At 34.6% G+C, this 23,750-nt stretch overlaps 1 protein-coding gene across 1 annotated transcript; it reads left to right on the forward strand.

Moving 5' to 3' along the window:
* Positions 1-10,870: 10,870 nt before the first annotated feature.
* LOC104594093 (serine/arginine repetitive matrix-like protein) lies at positions 10,871-12,343 on the forward strand. The gene has a single exon (XM_010254233.3). It carries the CDS (start codon positions 11,118-11,120, stop codon positions 12,186-12,188), a length of 1,071 nt encoding a protein of 356 aa, XP_010252535.1. The 5' UTR covers positions 10,871-11,117; the 3' UTR covers positions 12,189-12,343.
* Positions 12,344-23,750: the final 11,407 nt, after the last annotated feature.

A 23,750-nucleotide genomic window follows, 5' to 3' on the forward strand; every position in this document is an offset into this window, starting at 1 on the left:
GTTGCTTCAAGACAAAGGACCTTGGGCCCTTACATTATTTCATGGGCATTGAAGTCTCCAGAACTACTGATGGAATCTTCCTCAATCAACATAAGTATATCCTTGACTTCATTACTGAAGCAGGCATGATTGACTGTAAATCAAGCCCAACTCCTATGGAACAACAAAAGCATTTTCATGATGACTCTAGTCCGCCCATCTCTGACCCTGCCCGGTTCAGGCGTTTAGTGGGTCGATTGGTCTATCTTATAGTCACTCGACCCGAGTTAAGCTTTGCAGTACACTCTCTTAGTTAGTTCATGAAAGATCCTCGTCAGGAACACTTGGATGCTGCCCTTCATGTTGTTCACTACCTCAAGGCCACCCCGGCACATGGACTATTTCTATCATCACATAATGACTTCCAGCTTCAAGGTTACTGTGACTCTAATTGGGCTAGCTGTCCAATCACTCAGCGATCAACCACCGGATATACCACCTTTCTTGGAAACTCACCACTTTCTTGGAATACTAAGAAACAATATACAATTTCACACTCCTCTACAGAAGCCGAATATCGGGCAATGACTGTTGCTACTTGCGAACTTTTGTGGCTTAAGAGGATCCTTGCCGATCTTACAATTACCCTTCTAGCACCCATGCATCTCTATTGTGATAGCAAGGCCGCAATACACATTGCAGCCAATCCAGTTTTTCATGAGCGTACGAAACACATTGACATTGATTGTCATTTTGTACGCGAATATATCCAGAAGAAGGAAATTCAGACCTTCCATATTTCTGGAGCCCTTCAGCCAGCTGACCTTATCAAAACTCTCAATGCAGATTGATTTCAACAGCTATTATCCAAGTTGGGCGTTGCTTCCCACATCCAACTTGAGAGGGGGGTGTTAGCCAAAACATAGGCTGTTACAACAACTTTGTAAATAGGCCACGTGGCCTCCCACTTGTCCAAAATCAGTTAGCCTTATATCTATATATATGCAGAAATAAAATATTTTCTTTGCGCGTGTCATTCATTCAAGATACCAGTTTAGATACTGAGACTTTTGGTCGTTATCAAATCTCAATGAAAGAAAACCAAAACCAAAATCAATCTTGTCAATCCCTACATAACGGGCCATTTGGTTTGATCGTTTTGTTCTCTCAAATAACGCTCCATTTGTTTTTCAGATTATGAAGGAGGAAAGCCAGCCAATGGGATTGTAGTTTTCATTGATCATTTTTCCCATTTTTTTGTTAATTCATGTGAATCCAATGTAAAAGTCATTTTCCCTAGTTATCCTTCTTAAGGGAGTAACTTAGGGAAAAATTAACAACACATGATGAGATAATATTATCCTTTCTAACTTTGTCGTTTTAAGGGTCAAATGGTCATTATCTCACTTACCTAGGAAATAAAATAACATAAGTAAATGCACTCACTCAAATAATTGCATTTACAGGGATGAATGACCAAAAGAAAAACCAACAGCACCTAAAAAGTACTAACCGACCCAAAAACGAGCTCAAATTCTGTGGATTTAGGTTCACAAAAAGCGTGCACCTGCAAATGAAAAATGAGCACATCACCTTATTAAGCTAAAAGGAATTTAACGAAATTGCTCTATTAAGGCTGGTCCAAACAACCACTAAGAGACAAAAAAGTGAAAAATGACAACCTCCTCCATTCAAATTCCCCTCTCACAGTCTTTTAGCATCAAATCACAGCAACCAAGTTGGGAGACCGATGATCGGTGATCGGCGGTAAAATCTTCTTCTTCTTCTCTTCCTATCACAAATGGAATGGCAGTGCAGGATATGTAGGTAGAAAAAGAAAAATTGAAAAACAATGAAGAAGGCCAAAATCAATTGGAACACTCTCTCTTGCATTGCCACCGACATATTAGTTGATTTCATGCATCGTGAGACCAATGTTTTCTGCTCTAGCATTCAGACTTTAAGGTAATATTTTGCTACCAACTTCTGTGTGTCGGGATTAGATTGATTGTAATCCAAACTTCATATAAATGTGCTACAGTCGATTGCTTCTCAAATTGTCCAGTCCAAGTGTTTAAATTTAAATGCTCTTGGAAAATCTATATGTACTAAGCGAGGATTGGGGAATTCTTTAAAGCTACTAAAAATGAGGTTTTCAAATGTCAGAGCTCAGCCTACTTTAATGATCTTGCCGTTAGATCAACTAGTAGCGGTTGATTCCTTGCCATTAGATCAGACAGAGGTGTTGGGGTTTTGGGACACGGCCTTAAGATTTCAGAGGATTGTTGTTGATAAAAGTGAGAAAAAGAATAAGAAATGGGGAAGAAGAAGGTGGAGGAGAAAGAGAAGAAGAAGAATTTATCGTCAATCTCTAGTCGTCTGTTGATGCCTCATGCTGAACGTCAATTGTTGTAGTGGCCGGTGGTCTAGTTACAGTATGTTCAGACTTGAGAGACAGTGGGAGGAGTTTGAATGAGAGACAAAAGTATTATTGGGTTTTATTGTTTTTTGTCTTTAGTGGCTGGTTCAACCAGTTAGACCATTATTAACCATGCAGCCCCGTTAAACTCGTGTTAACTTATTAAGATGATGTATTCATTTTTCATTGGCAGGTGCACGCTTCTTGTGAACCGAGGGTCCACAGAATTCGCGCTCCCTAAAAACCATGTTCGCTACAATTCAGGGTCTGGTGGTTTAACCATTTAATCCAATCAAGTCTAACAATGTAAGCAGCACGAACAACGTGGGAAAATAAAGATCCCATAACCTCCTACTTACCCACCTATTAGATCCTTATTCCTTAGGTTATGTTTGAATTTATAGAAAATGAGAGAGAAGAAGAAAATTGAGGGGAAGTTGTCAACAAATTTTATCAAATTCCTTGATAACTTTTCGTTATGTTTCTGTTTTTTATCAAACCAAACACAACCTATTGTTTTGTGGCTGCAATTTGTCAATTTCATTTTGTACATTTTTCCATTTTTAAAAGCTTATAGAGTTTGTGTTTTTTTTTTTGTTGGCTGATTATCCTTCAACATGTTCTTACAATCTCCAATATACATGGTCTAGATCCCATTTTCTTTTCAATTCAAAACACTGGATTATTATTATTATTATTATTATTATTATTATTATTATTATTATTATTATTATTATTATTATTATTATTCCTCTCTGTCTGGAGGTGTAAGTTAGTAGTATCAGTCAAATTTAACCCAATCTTGTTAAAGATATATAAGTTCATTATATGTATATTCATATTCTATTTAAATTTGATAATATTACAAATATATGCATATAGCTATATAAAAATTCACGTATATTCATCAGCAAGATTCTTTTTAGCCCATTACAAATAATAATAATAATAATAAATGTCATTTGTTCATGATATATGGTATTATAAGCATATATAGATATTTTTATTTATAATATATAGTGTTCTAGCCATTTGAACTTTAATTCATTAATACATAATATGCAATTCAAATCCAATTCTATAGTTAAGTCACTGTCAGTGTTTTCAACCTGCAATTGAACTGGTCGATCTGACCACTCGATCCTTCACCTAATGAGATTTTCTTAGGCCTATTTGACCCCTAAAACATCTACTTGAAAATAATATGTTGATTTAATCAATAATAATCCAATGACCTGGCCAGTGGAACTGTTTGACCTAATTAGTACATACTAGATTAAGATATCAATTCTCCTTTTCTGTATTTTAGCCATCTCTATCGTTAATAATAATAATTCTTATTTATTATACTTATTTTTTAAATGATCAGTTCACACGGCTAATGTTAAATTTAATATAATATCAATTTTAATAACAATGTTGTATTCGGTGGTCCTCTATGTTTTCAAAATGATTGAAGCCCATTGTTCCACCAATTGAAAGCTCCACTGCAGAAAAAGATTGAAGGCCCAAAACCTTCAAATCATTATTCAGTCACAAATTTCCATTTGAAAGCAAAAGTTTTGCCTCGATGCCTATCGACAAATGGATCGCTTCCATATCCCCCCAAAAAAGTGATTACCCTAATCATCAAACCTATTCATTGTAGTAAAATAAAACCCTTAAATAACTGAGTTAAATTGGCAGGCAATAAGTGGATTCAGAGTGGGAATCATATTTCTCGTCCCCGACTCCGATCCCTGTCAGGGATAAAAATTGTCCTTCATTCCCGATCTCCAATGATGGTGGGTTCCCCACACTCACAGGGATCTGAATCCCTGAAATTATTTAATTAACAGAATTTTTGAAAAATAATTACTTAAAATAAAATAAAATTTTAAAATATTATTTATATTTTAAACATATATATATATATTATAAATATTATCATATATATAATAATATATATTTAATATATACATATACATGGTCAGGGTCGATGCGGGGTAGGAACTTCATTCCCATCCTCAACCCCAACCTTGATTGGGAATTCCTATTAATCCCCCTCCCCAATCCGTCGAGGAGATCGGATATCCGACGGACATGAGAAAAATTGCCATCCCTAATTCCATCATCGCCCATGTTAATGTGTGAAAGTTGTACATTTAGATCTACTGTTAAGTGACATAACAAAGGTTCCCTGTTAAAGACAAAAGGAGATTGAAAATAACATTACATATTCCTATATGCATTAGAAGCCATTACTTTGTAATGGTAAAATCTTGGGTTGGCAAGTGTGGAAATGTGAGTAAGTGGGTTCCAGTCTGAGAGGGATAACATTGTTTGAAAATGCCAAAGGTTATATTGAGATCAATTCAGTTTTAGCATCATATATGTAAAAGAACATACTTATCATGCTTTTTGAAAAGAAAATAATAATTTGCCTTTAAACTTAAAATTGTTACCATACATATAGATACATATATGAAGTTAAATTGGGTTTGGATTGACGAAGGCATCAACCCTAATCCCACCTAAAGTTAATTTAGATTCACACTTAACTCTAACCCTAACCAAAATTTCAACCTGACCCAACTCAACCCGACTCTTGGTCGGATTTGGGCTAACCAGCGCTAATTGCAGCCCTATGCTCAACTAAGCGGACTTTAATCAAACGAAAACCAAGTTCAACCCCAAGTTATATTGGGGTTTACCTTATGCTAAGCAAGCAGATAGGCATTGAGAGCATAATGGCATAACTGTAACCGGATCTCGTGTAAGCAAAATCTCACAACAATGCATACAATTGGAATATCTCTCATACATGTATATTAAATTAATAAAAAGATGTTCTCATTGTATGCTAGTGATTAGTGAGAAACTGATGACCATGATCAATATAATTACAAAATACATCCACAGGATTGATGTCATGTATGGCATACTACATTACTACTACTCTAGAAAGATATAATAAGTTATATATTCGCTTTAAAAAAAAGTCATCTCTCTCAATATAGCTTAGGCTGTGTTTGGTTGCAATACAAATAGATTTGCACTGATGCAAAATTATGGCAATACAAATTATTTGAGTGTAAATTTTAATCTATTTTTGTTTCAAATTTTAGCTTATTTTGTTTGATTGCAATGTAAGTGAAATAAATTAAAACATGAAATAGAATAAAGTAGAACACAAAACAAAATTAAACTAGAATTTGTATTTTTTCATTTGCACTTCCATACATTTGTGCTAGTGCAAATAAAATTACACTGCAACCAAACACAGCCTTATTTTTATCATTATCTTCCACGCTATATGACTTCAATATTTAACCTAGCTACAACACGGGATTACCTCGATTGTTTTCTCGTGCTGTCAAGCATGCATAACCATTTTGGCCAAACAAATCCCAACCAACCAACCGGCTCATACCATCTAGATTCTTCCTAATAGTGGTGGCTAAACAATCAACTAGGTATGGAACTCGAATTAGCCGGAGACAAAACCATGAACACCGGCCTGGGTTACATATCACGAGTGAATACGTCAGTACAGATGGGGCCCATAGTGAATACTGGTGTGTTCATTCGTGATAAGTAGCCCAGTCCGGTGTGTACAACTTTGTCTCCAGTTCATCCGAATCCCTAGAAATAAGAACCGATGCTGTCCCGAACTAGATGATTTGAAGTGTAACGAACTAGTGAGCTAGACAAGTTAATGCGATCCAGCGACTTGTGAGCACGAAAGGTCTAAGGCCATGGATCCCTACGAGCCATGCTTGTGAGTGCAAGACGAACTGAAGAGTGCTAGAGAGCTTAAATAATAGGATGGCATAGTGATGCTATTCAATATGAGTTATGCCCAACCAAGGATGCAATTAGATAAAATCCTGCCACATGTCAGTCTGTTGGACATGGACATGGATTATGGCAGCATTAATTAGATAATTTATGGTTGCATTTTAGAAGAGGTTAAGCTTTCATTCTTAAAAATGTATATCCACTCACAAAAAAAGTGATAACTCCACCCTCTCTTAAAATTCACACACGTCGCATCCTAATTCCTAAAAGGTAACCACTTCAAAAGTTATGGTAGTAACTGAATTTTACTCAAATACAACAATTTCAAAAGTAACGATTAAACAAATAATTTAACTTAAAAGTATTCAAAATATTAAATGGATAAAAATAAAAATAAATGAAATTCATAAAAATGGCAAAACAATTAATACAAATGGTGTGAGTTTCATTCTTTTAGATGAAATAGTTTATTAATTGCAAGGTATATTGAACTTGCTTTGGAAGTGTAGCTTAATCTAGATTTTAAAATTAAATTTATCAAATAAATAGTAAATACCAATTAAAGTGGGTTACTGCTTACAAATAAGACCTCATTTAATCTCTTAAATTATACTAAAAACAACATAAATTAATAGTGATTTTCAAACAAAAGAGATCAAAATAAATTGTCAATTATAAAGATGTAAGACTCATATGGTTGCCCCTTAACATGGGGTCATTCTCTAGATAAAACATAGTAAATCTCTTAAGTACTTAGATCCAATCGATAGGATCCAATTTGAATTTAGGTCTTTTCAGCCAATTTTGCAACCCTCAACTTCAACATTCTTACCTAAAAAAAAATCCCTTGATTCACCCTTGGAACAGGATGAGCCATACAAGATACAATGGGCTACAGAACCAATTCATAGAGACACGCCAGATTTTCGTAAACATAAAGTGTGTACTTGGAGAGGTAAGACCCCTGATCTCAACAAAATGAATGTAGATTAGACTACATTCCTTTGCTCACTGCGACTTCTGAGTAGGGTCTCCTCAAGAGCATTCCATAGGATAGGAATAGCTGGAAAAAGAGTCCCAAACTCCCAATGAAAATCCATCAATTTTGCTTTTGGCTCATCAAGAAAAAGTAGCTTTTTAGCAGCACCACTGCATGTCAATTCTGGTGTCATTAGGCACCCATGTGATCCTTATTAGGCGTTAGTTTTGACAGGGCACCAGACATAGAGACGAAACTGTACTATCTTAACTAATAGTTAAGATGCTATTTTTGCATTTCTGTCTGCTCTGGCAGGCCCCATTATGAATTAGAAATCTAAGAACATTTGACTACCAATTAGGGGTGCAATTAAATTGTGGTTTAAGGTTGGAATTTGATTAGGCTGAATTCAAGTTTAAGGGCCTCTTGGTTTTCTATTAACTCTTATTTCTTAGAGGAATTTTTTAACTTTAAAAGAAAAATAGTTGTTGTTTCCTCGTATTTTTTATTTTTTAAAGTGCAATCATACAACTTTTTGTTTTTTAGTGATAATTCCAAAAAGACAAACAAAAACTCTCATATATGGGGTCAAAATGAATATTTGATAATTTTCAGAATTAAGAACAACATTCTCTACATTCAGAGTTCAAAGGAAAGAAAAGTTCACCAATACCAATATACATCTTAGGGGTGATCTTTTTCTGGATTTTGAGAGGGGGAAAATTGGTCAATGGGATTTTGATTCCCATTGACCAAGAATCCCTTGTTCTTTGTTCAGATTTATATGGGGATCAAGGAAAGTTTATTTTCCTGGGTATCACTTACCTGGGTAAGTGATATCCATCTTCTAGGTGGATAAATGACTTTTCCACCTAGGGGAAAATTGCCAACACTTGAATAAGGCAAAAATGCCCCTTTTAATAACGGATTGTTATGGATAAAATGACCATTGCCTTATTTACATTGGAAATAAAAGAACATGGGTAAATGCACTTACTGGGAAATCAAGAAAAACTTACCCAAGTAAGTGCATTTACTCGGGTAAGTAACTTACCGAAAAGCAAATGGGACCTTAATGTAATTATTGCACTTTCAAATGTCAGACTCCAGAACAAACGAACAGGCCCTAAATCTCAAAGTATATTTGATTAGTTTTTTTTTTTTGAACTTGAATTCAACTAATAAAATATTCCACCCTAAAGATTGTTGAATCTGGCTTAATTAGTTTTTCAACTTTCAAAATCAAACTCAAGTTTGAATATGGGTGTATTTTGGTTTAACCTAGTTAAGACATGCTAAAATTTGGCTCAACTCAGCTTGATTGCATCCCTACTGCTAATATGTGCTAAACTTCTAACTCATTTATATTGGAGAAAGTATTATGCAAATAAGAGTTCTTGGCTTTATTTGTCAAGAGTTTAGTTTCATTTGTCACCCCTACTTGGTTTTGTTTGTTTGAGGCACAACAGAAAAATAAAGCCTGAAATAAAGTAAAATCTGAAGTAAAAGTGTACTTACACTCCCATGCATTTGTGTTGGTGCAAATTCAAATGGAGTTGATTAGAACAATGATCACGATGTTATTAATTAGTTAGTCAAAGATTTGCAACCGCATTTCACTTGATTCTTCTTGTTTTCGTGTCCTATAAGTGGTTTTGTGACAACCATAAAACCCAATCTCTTTATAACAGTTTTTGAAAAACCGTTCACAGCTGATTTCTCTCTAATTATATTTTTCTTGTTAACAATGATTTTCCTACTAACTGTAGCATCTGGTTTACACTTTCAAGAAGATGTTAGTATCTTAATTGATTTACCATTGCAATAGTACTATTTAATTTTTATATTTTTGGCAATGATTGAAAATACATTGAAGGAACTAAAAGAGCTTAGGATAAACCAAACAGGACATGAATAGTAGTAAGAAATTATTTAAACACTAATTATCTAATAGTGAATATAGCATTAAGGCTCTGTTCGCTTTTTGATAAGTTACTTTATCCGGGTAAATGCATTTACCCAGGTAAGTGTTTCTCAAGAAAGACTTATCCGGGTAAGTGCATTTACCCATGTTCTTTTATTTTTCATGTAAATAAGGCAATGACCATTTTAGCCATAAAAATCCAATATCAAATGAGGCATTTTTGTCTCATTCAGTATTGACAACTTTCCCTCAAAGTGGAAAACTTATTTACCCACTTATGAGATGGATAAGGAAAATAAACTTTTGGTCAATGCGTTAATAGGAATCAAAATCCGATTGACCAACTTTCCCCCTTGTTAAATGCTAGAAAAAAAAAACACCCCCTAAATAGAACGAATTAGCAAAAAGGATTCATGTAGCCAACCCCATATAATTGGGATAAGGCATTGATTATGACGATGATAGTCTTAGTAATAAAATAATATTATAAATGATTTAAATAATAGACCATATACATCACCCACACCCGTAAAAAGTGATCTATTGCACTTAAAGGTGCCAAAAGGGCTAGGGGCAGAAAGAACAAGGATTATTAAAATACTAAAATGGATAATTTTACACTGGATATAGAATTAAACATAACAAAATGGTGAGACAAGGAACCCATATAGGTGGGACAAAGCTTAGGTGATGAAAATGGTGAATTAAATAATAGAAATTTGAGTATTGACAAGGAAAGAAAGCATCCACCTATGAAATAGCTGAAACTGAATGACTTATATGGCTTATTCAATGGCTGAATTGCATGTCTGTGTTGAATTCTATACCCTTGAAAATATTTTATCATACAACTATTCCATCCACTAAAAGACAAATGCATATGGTTCAGTTGCTTCAACCGTTATCAGATGACCTGAAGTACCAATAAATTCAGATTGTCCACTTTGGTGAAATTTACCTAAACTTTTCCCCTACTGTCCGGTAATTATTAAAAATTTTCCTATTTTTTGAATATTTACTAAAATCCTCTCCTATTAGTTGACGTGGCAATGACATTACTAGTTTACTACACAAAACATAAAATTAATGTATTATCTCTTTCTAGCCCACTCCTTTTCTCCACACGTAGTTCAGTTGTAATGTAATTTTATTTTCTTTTTTTTTTTAAATAATAGTTTCCTAAGATGAAGGGATGTAAGAAACCATTTGAGGACAAGGATCTGCAGTAACAATGGTGGATGTCAACGCCACGTATTATTACACCTCACAAAGAGCCAACACACATAAATTCGATTACTCAATTCCCATATATCCGTGGTCCCTCCTCCCTCGAGTCCTCGACATGACATCAATCTGATGAATTCCAAATTCAATCGCCTTACCTGTTACCATACACCACTGCGGGAGGGGAGGGGCCCAGTGATCTTCTAGCATCCGCGGTCGATTCGCGGGGGGGAATCAATCCGTCCATCAAAATTTATGATGTCAGAAAACTAGCGGACTCTGTTAAGTACCACCAGTACGAGATTCAGTCACTTGATTGATGAAAATAGTTTCGGGAAGCATATGGAGATCGATCTCAGGATCCGACCGTTCGATATCGACGGGGATTCTTCGCTAAACTAAAATCGTGTAAGATGGGGATGGGGTGGGACCCTCTCGTCACATGGTTGTGATATCGTTCTGTCATTGAACTTGATGTTTCTTGTTTTCCCATGCGGTCCCTCCATGGATAGAGATGGCAATGGGATTTATGATTTATCATCCCTAACGCATTACGCACTACTCTCTCTCTCTCTCTCTCTATATATCCCTTTCGCTTCTCGTTTCACTGCGTGTGGTATCGAGCCTTTTCGAGGCTCAGCCGCTCAGCTTTTAAAAACTCAATTCTCCTTTTCTTTAATGCCTGTAGATCCCTGCAAGGAACCATGTGCTGACTCCCGAGGAAAGAAAGAAACTTCACACCACCCATCTCAGTACAAAACACAAATCCAATCCCCCTCCCCCCTCTCCCCTCTCCCCTCTCCCTCTCATCCATGGAGAGTCCCAGATTCGAACCAGAGACTCAAACCCCTACACCCCATCCAATCCTCTCACCGAGCAGTAGTGGGAGGAGAAGTAGCGCTTCTAACTCGCCGGAGTTCGAATTCTGGATGGTCAGAAACCCATCCTTCCCACAACCTAACCTCCTCTCCGCTGATGAATTATTCGTTGACGGCGTCCTTCTCCCTCTTCATCTCCTTTCTACGTACCATTCCGACCCAACTGACTCAGAATCCAAAGCCAATCCAGAAACACCCGATCCACAAACAGAACCAAAGCCAGAGTCAGAGCCAGAACCAGAACCCGGACCAAGACCAGAGTCATCAGCCGCGTTGCCCGAGTCAGCACCATCCGTGGTATCAACATCCAAGCGGTGGAGAGACATTTTCAGGAAGGGTGAAAAGAAAGCAGCAGGCGCAGCAACCTCCACAACCACCAACAGCCACGAGGACAAAGAAAAAGACAGAGATAAAGAGAAGAAGAAAGAGAGAAAGAGCAGCAGTGGCGCGAGCGCTGCGGAGCTCAACATCAACATATGGCCATTCTCCAGGAGCCGTTCGGCTGGAAATAGCGGCAACCGCCCGAAAATGGCAGCTAATGGGGCGGCTACCCGGAAGGTGAGTAGTGCCCCTTGTTCACGCAGTAACTCGACGGGCGAGTCCAAGTTCAGGAAGTGGCCGAGTAGCCCCGGTCGAGGTGGGGTCCATTTGGGGAGGAGTAGCCCGGTTTGGCAGGTACGGCGTGGAGGCACTGGCGCGAGAAGCTCCGAGCCTCTGCTTCGGAATGCCGATAAGGGGTCAAAGAAGGAAGGATCAGAGACTCGCCGGAGTAAGAATGTTGTCGGCGGTGGTATTGGTGGACGAAGTGGTGGCGGTGGAGCCAGAGCTAGGGTTTTGAATTTGAATGTTCCGATGTGTATAGGCTATCGTTCTCAGATGAGTTGTAGAAGCGATGAGAATAGCGGCGGCGGCGGTGAACAGAGCAACGGCGGTGGCCCCGGTAACGGTGGAAACGGGGGTAACCTCTTTAGCCTCCGCTCCCTCTTCTCTAAGAAGGTCTATTAAAAGCTTTTATTAACCACAGGATTCTACTCTAAGGTCTACACCTATTACTGCTTGGTTTTTCCCTTTTTCTTCTCTCTTTGTGCGTAAATACCATTCCGTGTAATTAATTTAACTTTTTTTAATCTGAAATCTGAATTACTTCTTTTATTATGTTATTTTCGCTGTTTTTTCCTTTGCACTAAAAAGAAAAAAAAAGTCGTTTTCTCCAATTCTCCTTTGGTGATTGGGCAATTGATTCCATGCTATATTCATTAGCTGTAAGAAATAGATGGAGACATGGAGAGAGGTGAAGAGTATCTTCTCATTTCTCCATTATTTGTGCTAGCAGTCATAGCCTTTCACAACTTACACGGTGGGAGAGCTTTTGGCCATCTCCTTTCAATTAATTCATAGACTATAATCCAATTGAAGAAATGGAGAGTGGAATTTGGATTGAAGTAGAGTAGAGGAAGCTTGGAGACTTTAGAATTCAAAATAAATATAATATCGGGTAGGTATATAGTAGAAAGGATAAAATCAGATTTTTTTTTTCTGTGGTGATCAAACAGCAAATTGTCCTCCTTTTCCAGGTCAAAAGCCTCTTAAGCTGAATCCTCGTTCCTCTAGAGTCTAGCCTGTTATCTAATAAATTTCTAAGCAATCAACTCCGAACCCCAAAGGTAAAGCGTAGCGTAGAGTGCGTGGACTGTGGGGGGAGAGAAAGACGTTGTATATGTTTGGTATAGCTTCTGTTATTTGTATTTAAAATTGAAAAAAATACTTGATAAATTATTTATTAATTATTAAACGGTCTTAAAATTTAATTATAAAAAAAACATTAAAATCGAAATTTCTTCCAATAATTAATGCATATATAAATCAAGACCTAATTTTATAAATATCTATGCTTATGGATCAACATGCTGATTTAGCAATAACATGAGGCTTGGGACGTGGGAGTATCAAGTAAAGTGGACCCCTCACTTTGTGCCATAGTGGCCTTAGCCTACGGAATGGTGGTGGTGCAAAGGGCTAAAAGGAAGGAATGTTACTGGTAGAGGAGAAAGATGGTTTCCGGAATATTCCATCCGTCGCATCCCCTACATACATTATCTACGTAGGGGGCTGGGGGGAGGGGTAATGGCCAAATAATGACGCATGAATGATAGGTGTGGGCACATGGGCATTGGGGAATGGGGATAGGTAGGTATTTCTATCCTCACGGTCGTTTTACTTATTTATTGACTTATTGTTACGTCTTACATGGAGAGATAATAATAATAATAATAATAATAATAATAATAATAATAATAATAATAATAATAATAATAATAATAATAATAATAATAATAATAATATGCTTCTTTTAGCTGCTTGCGGCGTAGGCGTAGCCTGCCTCATCACTCATCACTTATTAGTTGCTTGCCTTTGGTGGATGGTGATGAATTGTTTTGGGGGGGAACTTTTGTTTCCTGCTCCCCATCTGCACAATTAGAGGAGAGATTTAACGTGGATCTGGGCCATCTGGGTACGTTCCATTTGCCTCTCCTATGCTGTTCTTACGTTAGATCAATTAGAAGAACCATTGTATTCCAATGTAAAGCTTGTACTTTTTTTTTTTTAATTTAACAATAAAAGGTTTCTTTATTAAAGGAGATTCAACAGCCTAGGAACATTCCATGCAATGTATGGATAAGGTTATGGCCCTAAAGAGCCTTTAATCTCTTTTTAGGTTAAGGCTAAGTTTTGGAGGGCTTAGCCATAAAAATAAATGTTTACTGAATGAGTGGCTTAGAAATAAGCAATTACTCTAACAAGATTTTCAAAATGACGTGGCGAACCAAGATAGGTGTTGAATGGATACTTAAAAATTACTTATTTCTCAAATACAAATAAACATTAATTGGGGTAGTCTCGGCCCAAAATAAGTGCTTATTCAAAATAAGTGTTTATTTGGGCCATTAAGCATTTATTGGTATTTGGGAACTAAGCTTGAAATAAATTCTTATTTTAAAAATAAGGGCTTATTTTTTAAGCCCAAATTTTCAGTTTTCTTAAGTGCTTATACAATAAGCACTTATTCAATTTTTTTCTTCCAAAATTATCCCTAGTTGAGTTTTCAAATACCACATATAAAATTATCCCTAGTTGAATTTTATAAAAGTACTTTTACAAAAGTGCTTTCATAAAAGTACTTTTATAAAGTGTTTTTATAAAAATAATTTAATAAAAGTGTTTTTCAAAGGGTATATTTTGAAATTTTGAAAGAAAATGAAGGACAAAATAGTCACAAATGCATATTTAAGTTCTTATTAGATAAAATAAGCACTTATTTTTAACTTAAGAATTCCCAAACATGGCCTAAATCCTCTTACCACGTCATCAAAACAGGAGTTGAGATTTTCACTATAAAATCCTCCCCACACCCATCTTCCAATTGCACATTGGGTCATGTAAGGAGGAAGGAAATCCGAATTATCAAAATAAACCCCTTGATTTCGAGTTTTTCTTCTTTTCGTTTAAAAACATGAAACAATTCTTTTGAAATTATCCATGTTCTCATGTTTCATGGTTGTAAATTGTAATTCAAGCACGAGATAAACCAAATTTATGTGGTTTACTAATTATATAGATATGTGTTTCTTGACTTACTAGCAGGGACCCATGAGATGCACAGGCTTTGTTAAGCGAAAGTTAAACAATAGAAACACATAAGAGTATACAATTGTTTTATACTTTAATTTTTAACTAATTAATAATTATTCATTTTTTATATATTACTTTTAATAATTTTTTACAATACAAAAATAACAATAATTAATTTTAGCTAGGGTTGTTCATCAAACCGATGAAACTGACCAACCCAACCCAATGTTACCCGAGTTTGTCAGTTTTTAGTATTTCCGATCAACTTTGGTCTTATAATTTCCCAACCTAACAATAGATGTATATTAATATTTTATATTTTTTAAAACGAGAAAGTGAAAAAAATTCCCATATTCCTTAGTTTAATAGTATATTTTACATCATAAATTTAACTTTTAATAACAACACTATAAATTTTTAATTTTTAAGTTTAAATCTTTTGAACCGATCAATCAAACTGAAAATTGGCCCAAACCAATGCAACCCGAATTGAACCAACTCGTGAATACTCCTAATTTCAGATAAATTAATAAAATACAATAAAAGAACTAATAAAAATACAATAATTACAATAATACAATAAATACTAAAAATATATTAAATTTATCAATAAATAGTGTAATCTCAAATAATAATTTAATCTCCAATAAATATTAATCAATAGATTACAAGAAAAATACATAATTACTAAAAATAAATTTATAACAAAAATACAATAAGTATAATAAATTAAACTTAAAAGTTAAATAACAATAGTTTAATCTCCAATAATTATTGAAATTTTTTTGTTAAATAATAAAACAAAAATATATGTATACATAATTATTGAAAATATATTTCTCATAAAAAACAATAAATAATTACTAAAAATACAATAAATATTAATTTTAGTACATATATAATAAATAGATATATAGATTTTGAAATTATTATTAATAAATATTAATTTTTTTGAAAGTTAATTTTTCTAGAATTATTAATTGATACAAGTGAAATTAGTTTACAATATTATTTAGTTATTTAACTAATATCAGTATTCAAAATTTTAAAATATTAATTATTTATTGAATTTAATAATCCATAAAATTATAATTTAAACTATGACTATATAATTTCGTTATTAATGTTGTAAAATATTATATTAGTATTAATTTGAATGTAATGAAATCTATTATTTTTTAAATTGTCGATTTTGTAATAAAGTTTTCAAGCATGAGATAAACCAAATTTATGTGGTTTACTAATTATCTGGATAAGTGCTTCTTGATTTATGTGACTGTTTATCACAGCTCACAGCATATATATTAGTTGATGGGAATTTGGTTTTTTTTTTTTTGAAGCCTTATCAGGCACAAACCATTCAATAAATACAAACCGAGGGGAAGGACCAACACCTGGGATGTATTGGTGCTTAAGCTCAAATTGGGCCAGCCCGTGGGCTGCCCTATTACAAGAACGAGAAGTATGGCAGAAAATAATATTAGAGAATGACCTAGCAAGAGATCTACAATCTAAGATTACCGAGATGGCTCAGTTTGAAGTCATATGAGCCCAATTTAAATCCTTTGAGAGGCCATACAACCTTTAATCAAAGAACAAAATTCGCTTGAGAAGCCCAATAAGCTCATGCAATGGATAAGGAAATTCCAATTCACTCTATCGTAGGCCTTAGAGAGGTTAATTTTATACACAGGGAGTATAAAAGAGGGAATCCAAAACGAATTTGTACTTGTGCCTTTAATCAGTTTGATAATCACCAGCGAACATAACACCTTCCCCATAAATTTGTATGTAACCGCCTCAATTGTACTTCCCTTGATTTTAAAAATTCTAGAATTTCTTTCCTTTCAAATTGAACACAAAACAGTTGCCAGAATCACATCCCATGCTACTTTCCTCTGTTCAAACTTCTCAATTGCCAACTCTTCAACATCTCAATTATTGAATTAGGAAAGCAGTGCCTTAGTACAAATAAAGCTAGCATCCTTGCCCATACACTGGGGGAGAAACTATAATGGAGCAAATTGTTAACAGTCTCTAAGGCATCTAGAATAAAGAACAACTTGTATCAACCATCTGCATTCCTCTACTCACCATTGAATTGGATGCTGCCATGGAGGTCATTGACGTCCAAGTAGACATGTCTGAGTGATCCAAGGTTACCAATGGCATTTGAAATTGTACCTTGAAAACTATCCATTCTAAGATCAAAGTATGTGAGACTGGTAAGATTATACAACCTATCTGGTATGGTGGAAGTGAAGTTGAACTATCTATCACTGAAGAGATACTTGGATTAAATTTTCATGGCTGCTACCTTGGAAAGAGTTCTCTATTTCTAGACAAATAAAAAAGTCTCCGTTTCCAGTATTATGTTTTCAATGTCTTGTATATATATATATATACTCACAGTTTACTAAATTACAGTGGAACTGATGGTAATATCAACATCATCCCAATTAAACTAGGAAAGAAATAAGATTTTTGGTTATGTTATAAACCTAGAATTTTGTAAAGAATCAAGATAAAAAAGTACCTGATGGAGCTACTGTGCTTGAGTGTTGCTTACAGAGATTGAATGACTGATTTTTTTTTATTCTATCAGTAAGAGGAGAAAACAAAAATTTAATGTTTATTAAAATAAGCAATGGATAAAACATTTCAGACCTTCAAAAAATAGTCGTTCAATCCATACATAACATCCCACCTCAAAAAATAAAAAATAAATAAACATTTCAGACAACATTCCACCTCAAAAAAACATTTCGGACCTTCAAAAATCTATTCATACAAAAAGCATTTATGACATAAGAAGCACTCCTTCATGCAACACCACACACCGATCAACAAAAGGTGTTAATCCAAAAAAATAAAAAAAACATAACTGCCATGATATATTGGCATTGGTAACATAAAAAAAGAAGATCCAATAGTGACACCTCAAAAAACAAAATATATGGATCTCAGTTCCAATACCGTTCTTATATTATCTTAGATTCAGCATCGGATGGGGTAACAAGAAAATGCTCCTTAGAGCTTTCAGTTGGTCCTCTAAGTTGTGGACGTATTCTTTAGTTGGGCGATTATCTAGATCCTCCTCTAGTTCTGCGACTCGTTTTTCTAAGCGATAGATTTCTATGTCAAGAGATTTAGATTTCCATAAGTAGTACTGGTATTCAACAAAATTAGAGGAATCTATGGTCTTGTATACTGCCTATCTTGCAGCCCTTTCTCTTGCCTTTTGCTCAGAATGACCTGATACACCCACAAATACCCAATCCTCACCATACTGATCAAAAGAAACCTCAACATATACACCTCTATTGTCCCTGTATAAAATCCATTATGGGATTGCCAAATGCATCTTGGAAATTAAACGTTCTAACAACTTTCTGAAATTAATTGAGTATGATGGTTTGTTAGGAAATTCCATGCCTACGGAGTTAAAAACCAATTTTTTTTAGTATGTTAAACCTTAATGACACCATTCATTAAGGTTTCTAATTAGTGGCACAGGTAAAATAAGCATAAAAAATACCATAACCAACACAAAATGCTTCAAAGACAATCTATGTTCTAGGCTGGTTTTTTATTAGTGGTTTTCTTTTTTTAGGCCTTTCCTTCTGCCCACAAATTCTTCTTGTATATGTTTTTTAATCTTATTAATTAATTTAATCTTATAAATTATATGCAACAAAAATACAGTGAGGGGTGCAGGTACAGCAGTTGATGACTTAGCTTAATCAATGTCTTAAATCACAGAAGTGTGTACACCTTTGGTGGAACTATGTACACCTTTTCAAACTCATGCATCTCTTTTATGGATATGCATCCCTTTAGGTCTCAATTCCTATCAATCCCAAACCAGATCTGAAACCAAACCTAAAACCTACCATCTTTTTCAAACTTAGAACTCAAGGATAGAAGTCATTTAGAACACTTTAGACCTGGATTTAGGTCTACATTTGCTCAACAGCTTGAAACTATATATGTAATCGTATCTTTCTTTGAAGTTCAAAACCCAAAATTTAATAGCTTTGAGAGCAAAAACTAACCTGAAATCAGGTTTACCATGTTGTTTTCTTTTACTTATTTCTAGATTTCTCTTGAGATTTCCATTCTCTCTTTTTACAAGATAAATAATCATTTAGAATATGTGGTTTTAATCATGTACAAGGTGTAAAATTCAGTTAGTTATTAGATATAATCGTTTTTTCCCTTAACCATTATTTGGTGGAATTGTGTACACCTTTTCAAACTCAGGCTTCTCCTTTATGGATATGCCCTTTAGGTCTCAATTCCTGTCAATCCCAAACCAGATCTGAAACAAACCTAAAACCTACCATTCTTTTTCAAACTTAGAACTCAAGGATAGAAGTCATTTAGAAGTGACACTTAAGACCTGGATTTAGGTCTACATTTGCTCGACAACTTGAAACCAGATTTGCAATCATATCTTTTTTCTTAATTCTAGATTTCTATACTCTCTTTTTACAAGATAAATAATCATTTAGAATACACAGTTTAGATCAAGTTCAGACATGCTTTTAAATCTTAAACAGTTGGAAAAATACACAGTTCAACCAATGTTTGAATTTACCGAAGTCCAATGAAACCCGAAATAGCAGGTGAATTTAAAAAAAAAATTAGAGAGGATAAAAAAGACTAAGTTCTACTTTCTCCAGGGCATACAAATCCCAAGAAAGAAGTACCTTTAGATTATCAAATTAAATGGGAAAGATAACTCCAAATGTAAAACTAACTTTCTTTTTACAACTTGGACTATCAAACTATAAGTTTGATTTGCACTGCTAACATATAGTCCTAGTAAATAGAAGTATTGGAGCTCAGGTCGAATACAAAAGGATGATATTCAACAAATTCCCCCCAAAAAAATGAAAATAATTGAAGAATACAGAGGAAAACAAACAAATGCAAACACAAGTAAAGTGGGGAAAGTAAGACCCAAAAAACTCAAAAAAAAATTTAAGAAAGAAATCAAATTTTAAATGCTCTCCCTAAAAAAAAAATGCATCATTGCTCCCAAAGCATGAGAAAATATGCAAAAAATCTTAGGAAGAAATGAACAAAAAAAAGTAAACTAAAACAAAGAAATGCAAATATAGTTACATGAAGGAAAAGAGAACATGATAGTGCAAAAAGATTATGAAACAAGAATTAGTAGAAGGTAGTTCAAGTAAAAGAAAAAAAAAACATTTTGTAGCATGTAATACATGTTAGAAAAGACAATAAACACTTAGAACTCAAAAGAAAAAAAATAGAGTTTTGCATCATTGCTCCCATGTAATAGAAAACAAAATAAAATAAAACACAACCAAAAATAAAATAAAAGACAACAAAAAAAAACAAGAACAACTACAAGAAATAAATGCATTAACAACTACCAACATTAAAGAAAAGACATTAAACACATGGAAGTAAAGGCTATTGTAAGAATAATAATAACACCAAGGGAAAACCTATGAATACAAAAAACCAATAATTCTATAAAGTGTTAGCACTACAAATAGCATAAGGAAATAAATGCATCAACAACTACCAAAACTAAAGAAAAGACATTAAACACATGGAAGCAAAAGCTATTGTAAGAGTAATAACAACACCAAGGGAAAACCTATGTATACCAAGAACCAATAATTCTACAAAGTGTTAGCACTACAAATAGCATTAGGAAATCAGAAAGTACTTACAATAGAAAGGAGAGTTGAAGAAGTAGAAACAGAAGGAAAGAAGAAATTAGAGCATGCATTCAAAATAACCGAAGGGGATATAGATAGGAGATAAATGGCATGTAAAGACAAACAATCATTAAATGAATGTAGTGCAGTGTCAAGAAAGAGATTATTATAATTCCACTATAAATATTAAACAACCTCAAAAGGCATTATCAAGTTAGCTAAATGGCAGAAATTGGTTATCCTAAAATAGAAATAGATTAAACGTTAGGAACAAGAAGCTGAAAGAATTCCTAAAATAAAAACAGATTAAATGTTAGGAAGAAGAAGGTGAAAAAATGGAGAGATGTTACCTCGCAGCATTTATTAGCCAAGATGTTACCTGCGAAACGGTTACTGTCACTACTACCACAGTTGGATGCCGTTAAAGTAGTGTAGGATACGCAACACACTGCTACCGCCGGAAGAAACAGATAGAGGGAGGGAGGAGAGAGAAAATCGTGAGAGAGTAGAGAGGGGGGAAAGAGAGAGGGGGGTTTCACCCACATTGTCACTACCGCCAGGAGAAAACCGAAATCATGAGAAAGGGAGGGAGAGAGAGAGAGAGCGCGAGAGAGGTGCGAGAGAGAAGAGTAAGAGCCTAAGAGGTTTGCAAGAGAGAGGGGGAAAGCCGAGACTGGGAGAGATTGAGAGAGGCAAAATCGGGGCTCACATCTCTGTGTCTGTTAGAGACGAGAAGTGAGAGTGCGAGAGAGTTGCGAGAGAGAAGAGTAAGAGCCTAAGAGGTTTGCAAAATTGCAAGAGAGAAGGGGGAGAGATTGGGAGAGGCGAAATCGGGGCTCACGTCTCTGTGTTTGTTAGACATAGTGCCAAATCGGGGCTTGCAGGGGGAGGAAGGAAGGGGACAGTGTTGAGTTGTAAGAAAAAGGCCCTGCTGTGATTCGACATTGTGTCTGTCGTAACTTGTAAGTTGTGATTCCACTCTGCTTATTTCCTTTGGACTGTGAGTAGAAAACAAGAATGATGAATCGAAAGTTGGAGGCTTATTGGAATAAGTCAAATGCTACACGTGTTGAGCACAAGGAGGTTACCCTACCCCCCCCCCCCAAATGCTTTAAGTATATAAGTTAGATGTCACACTGGATTGTTTATGGTTTTGTTTCTTGAAACACCCCACCAAAAAGCCAAAAAGGAAAAAAAAAAAACATTTATTGTGCTTAGATTTTAGATGCCTTTTATGAGGTGTTACTAGAAACCTCTGGCCAACCAACCAAAACCAATAAACATTTAAAGTGACATTTTTTTAAATAAAAAGCATCCATATAAATGCCAATAGAACCCAACACAAAATTTATGTCCTTGGATCAGGGACAGTCGGACGGGGGTGTTGCTCGATAATCCATTTCCCTTGTATGGTTAGAAGCTTGTGCAAAAGTAACCTGTTCTTTCTTTCTATTTTTTTTTTGGTCAATAAACAAAAAAAAAGAACATTTCCCTCTCTTTAATTAGTAGTTATTAAAACTTGGCAAAATCTATGGTGCATGAACTATAAATGAAATAGAAAAGGAAACTAATTAGCAGATGAAATGTCACAATTAACATTTTATTTTGACACCACACAAATAACCTCTTTAATATTGTTTTAAAGTCTTGAGGGTAAATGCACATTGTGAAAATGTAATTGATTGAAATTTTGATTAACTTCTTTGATTGAAATTTAGATTTATTTGTAAATGCAGTATAGTATATTGAACTCATTAAACTATATACAAGTGTAAAGTATAGTGCACAAATTGGCTTGTATAGTAGTTGTATGATTGTATCTGGAGTAAATGGTCTATGGGATGAGGTATGTCCTAATTGCTAGTTCTAAAGGATTGACGTCATCCTTGCAAGAGAAAAGATCAAAAGAGTACACGAAAGCTTACTAAAATTTTCTTTAAAAAAAGAAAAGAAAGGTACTACTACTGAGTACTGGCTAATTAATCTTCAAAGTTTGAAAGAAAAGCAAGGTACTATTACTGGCTAATCTTCAAGATTACCCTTAAGATGATTGGTATGGATTTGCCACTTCAGCACCTGACATGGCAATAACGTTTACTACTGTAGGCTCCATGTTTACACACCCCTTTGCCGCATTCGACATAGGGAAGGATCACACAACTCAAACACCCGTCGCTATTGTTTTGCCCATTAAAGCAATTCCCTTCAACTGGAGGTGGAGGGGTTCATTTTTTAAACACACCTCTAACACCGGTAAGCCTCTTGTGCTCAAGAGGATGGGGAGAAGGAGTAAAAGTGAAAATAAAATCATATTTTGAGCAGATGGGGCCAGTCCAAAATTGTATCAATTTTAGTTCAAACGGGAAGGTAGGGTTTCAAGTCGAGTTGCTCGATTTGAAGAATTTCAACCACATAAGACTCGAGCTAGGTTTTGTATCTATTGAGAATTTAACAAACTCTTAATCCAATGTAACTAAAATTGCACTCCTATTGGAAGGAACTAGTGTGATGAGTGGAAACTTTTGTCTCCTTGGAATCATTCAAAATACCTAATTGATAGACATATAATGAGAGCATTGCATTTTACACAAGATACTCTGTAGATCATTGAAGTTGCTCTTTTTCTTCTTCAATCTCCCTATTCACCATGATGGCAATCAAGTTGCTCTTCTTCTTCTTTGGTGCTTTTACGTGTTAAGAGAATTTATACCCATGCAGGTTTGATATGCTCTCTCCTTTCGTACACCTGTATTATTGTTGGAAGATTTGGTGCCTACGGACTAATAATAAAAAGACAAAATGGATGAACGCCATTTCTAGTTAGGCAAATTTGTCCTATGCAACAAATTAAAAAAAAAAATCAATCATGGTTCAAAGTATCAGAAACGCAAGGTATATTGAAAATACAATTTTAAGAGATGTGTCGAGATATGTTTTGGATATGCATAGATACTGATGAAAAATTAAGATACGTATAAATATGTTAGGAAATTCAAATATATCCTAAAAATATATTACTAACAATAATTATAAGTTTTAGATGATTTTAAATAAGTTATTTAAATGTAAAAGTCCATATTTACAATCATTTAATTGTAAATAATTATAATTAATAACTGTTGAAAAATGATGGAATAAATAAAATGTGAGAAAACAAAAAAAAAACTAAAATATGAATGTGTATACATAAATTTTCAAATAACCAGTATAATTTTATGTATGTACATCAATTTATATT

Source organism: Nelumbo nucifera, chromosome 1 (genome assembly GCF_055504915.1).
Source record: "Nelumbo nucifera cultivar China Antique chromosome 1, China Antique-T2T, whole genome shotgun sequence".
Lineage (NCBI taxonomy): Eukaryota > Viridiplantae > Streptophyta > Magnoliopsida > Proteales > Nelumbonaceae > Nelumbo > Nelumbo nucifera.

Excerpts from the sequence above, each read along its gene's own strand:
- LOC104594093 (XM_010254233.3), top strand. The coding sequence starts at position 11,118 with ATGGAGAGTCCCAGATTCGAACCAGAGACTCAAACCCCTACACCCCAT.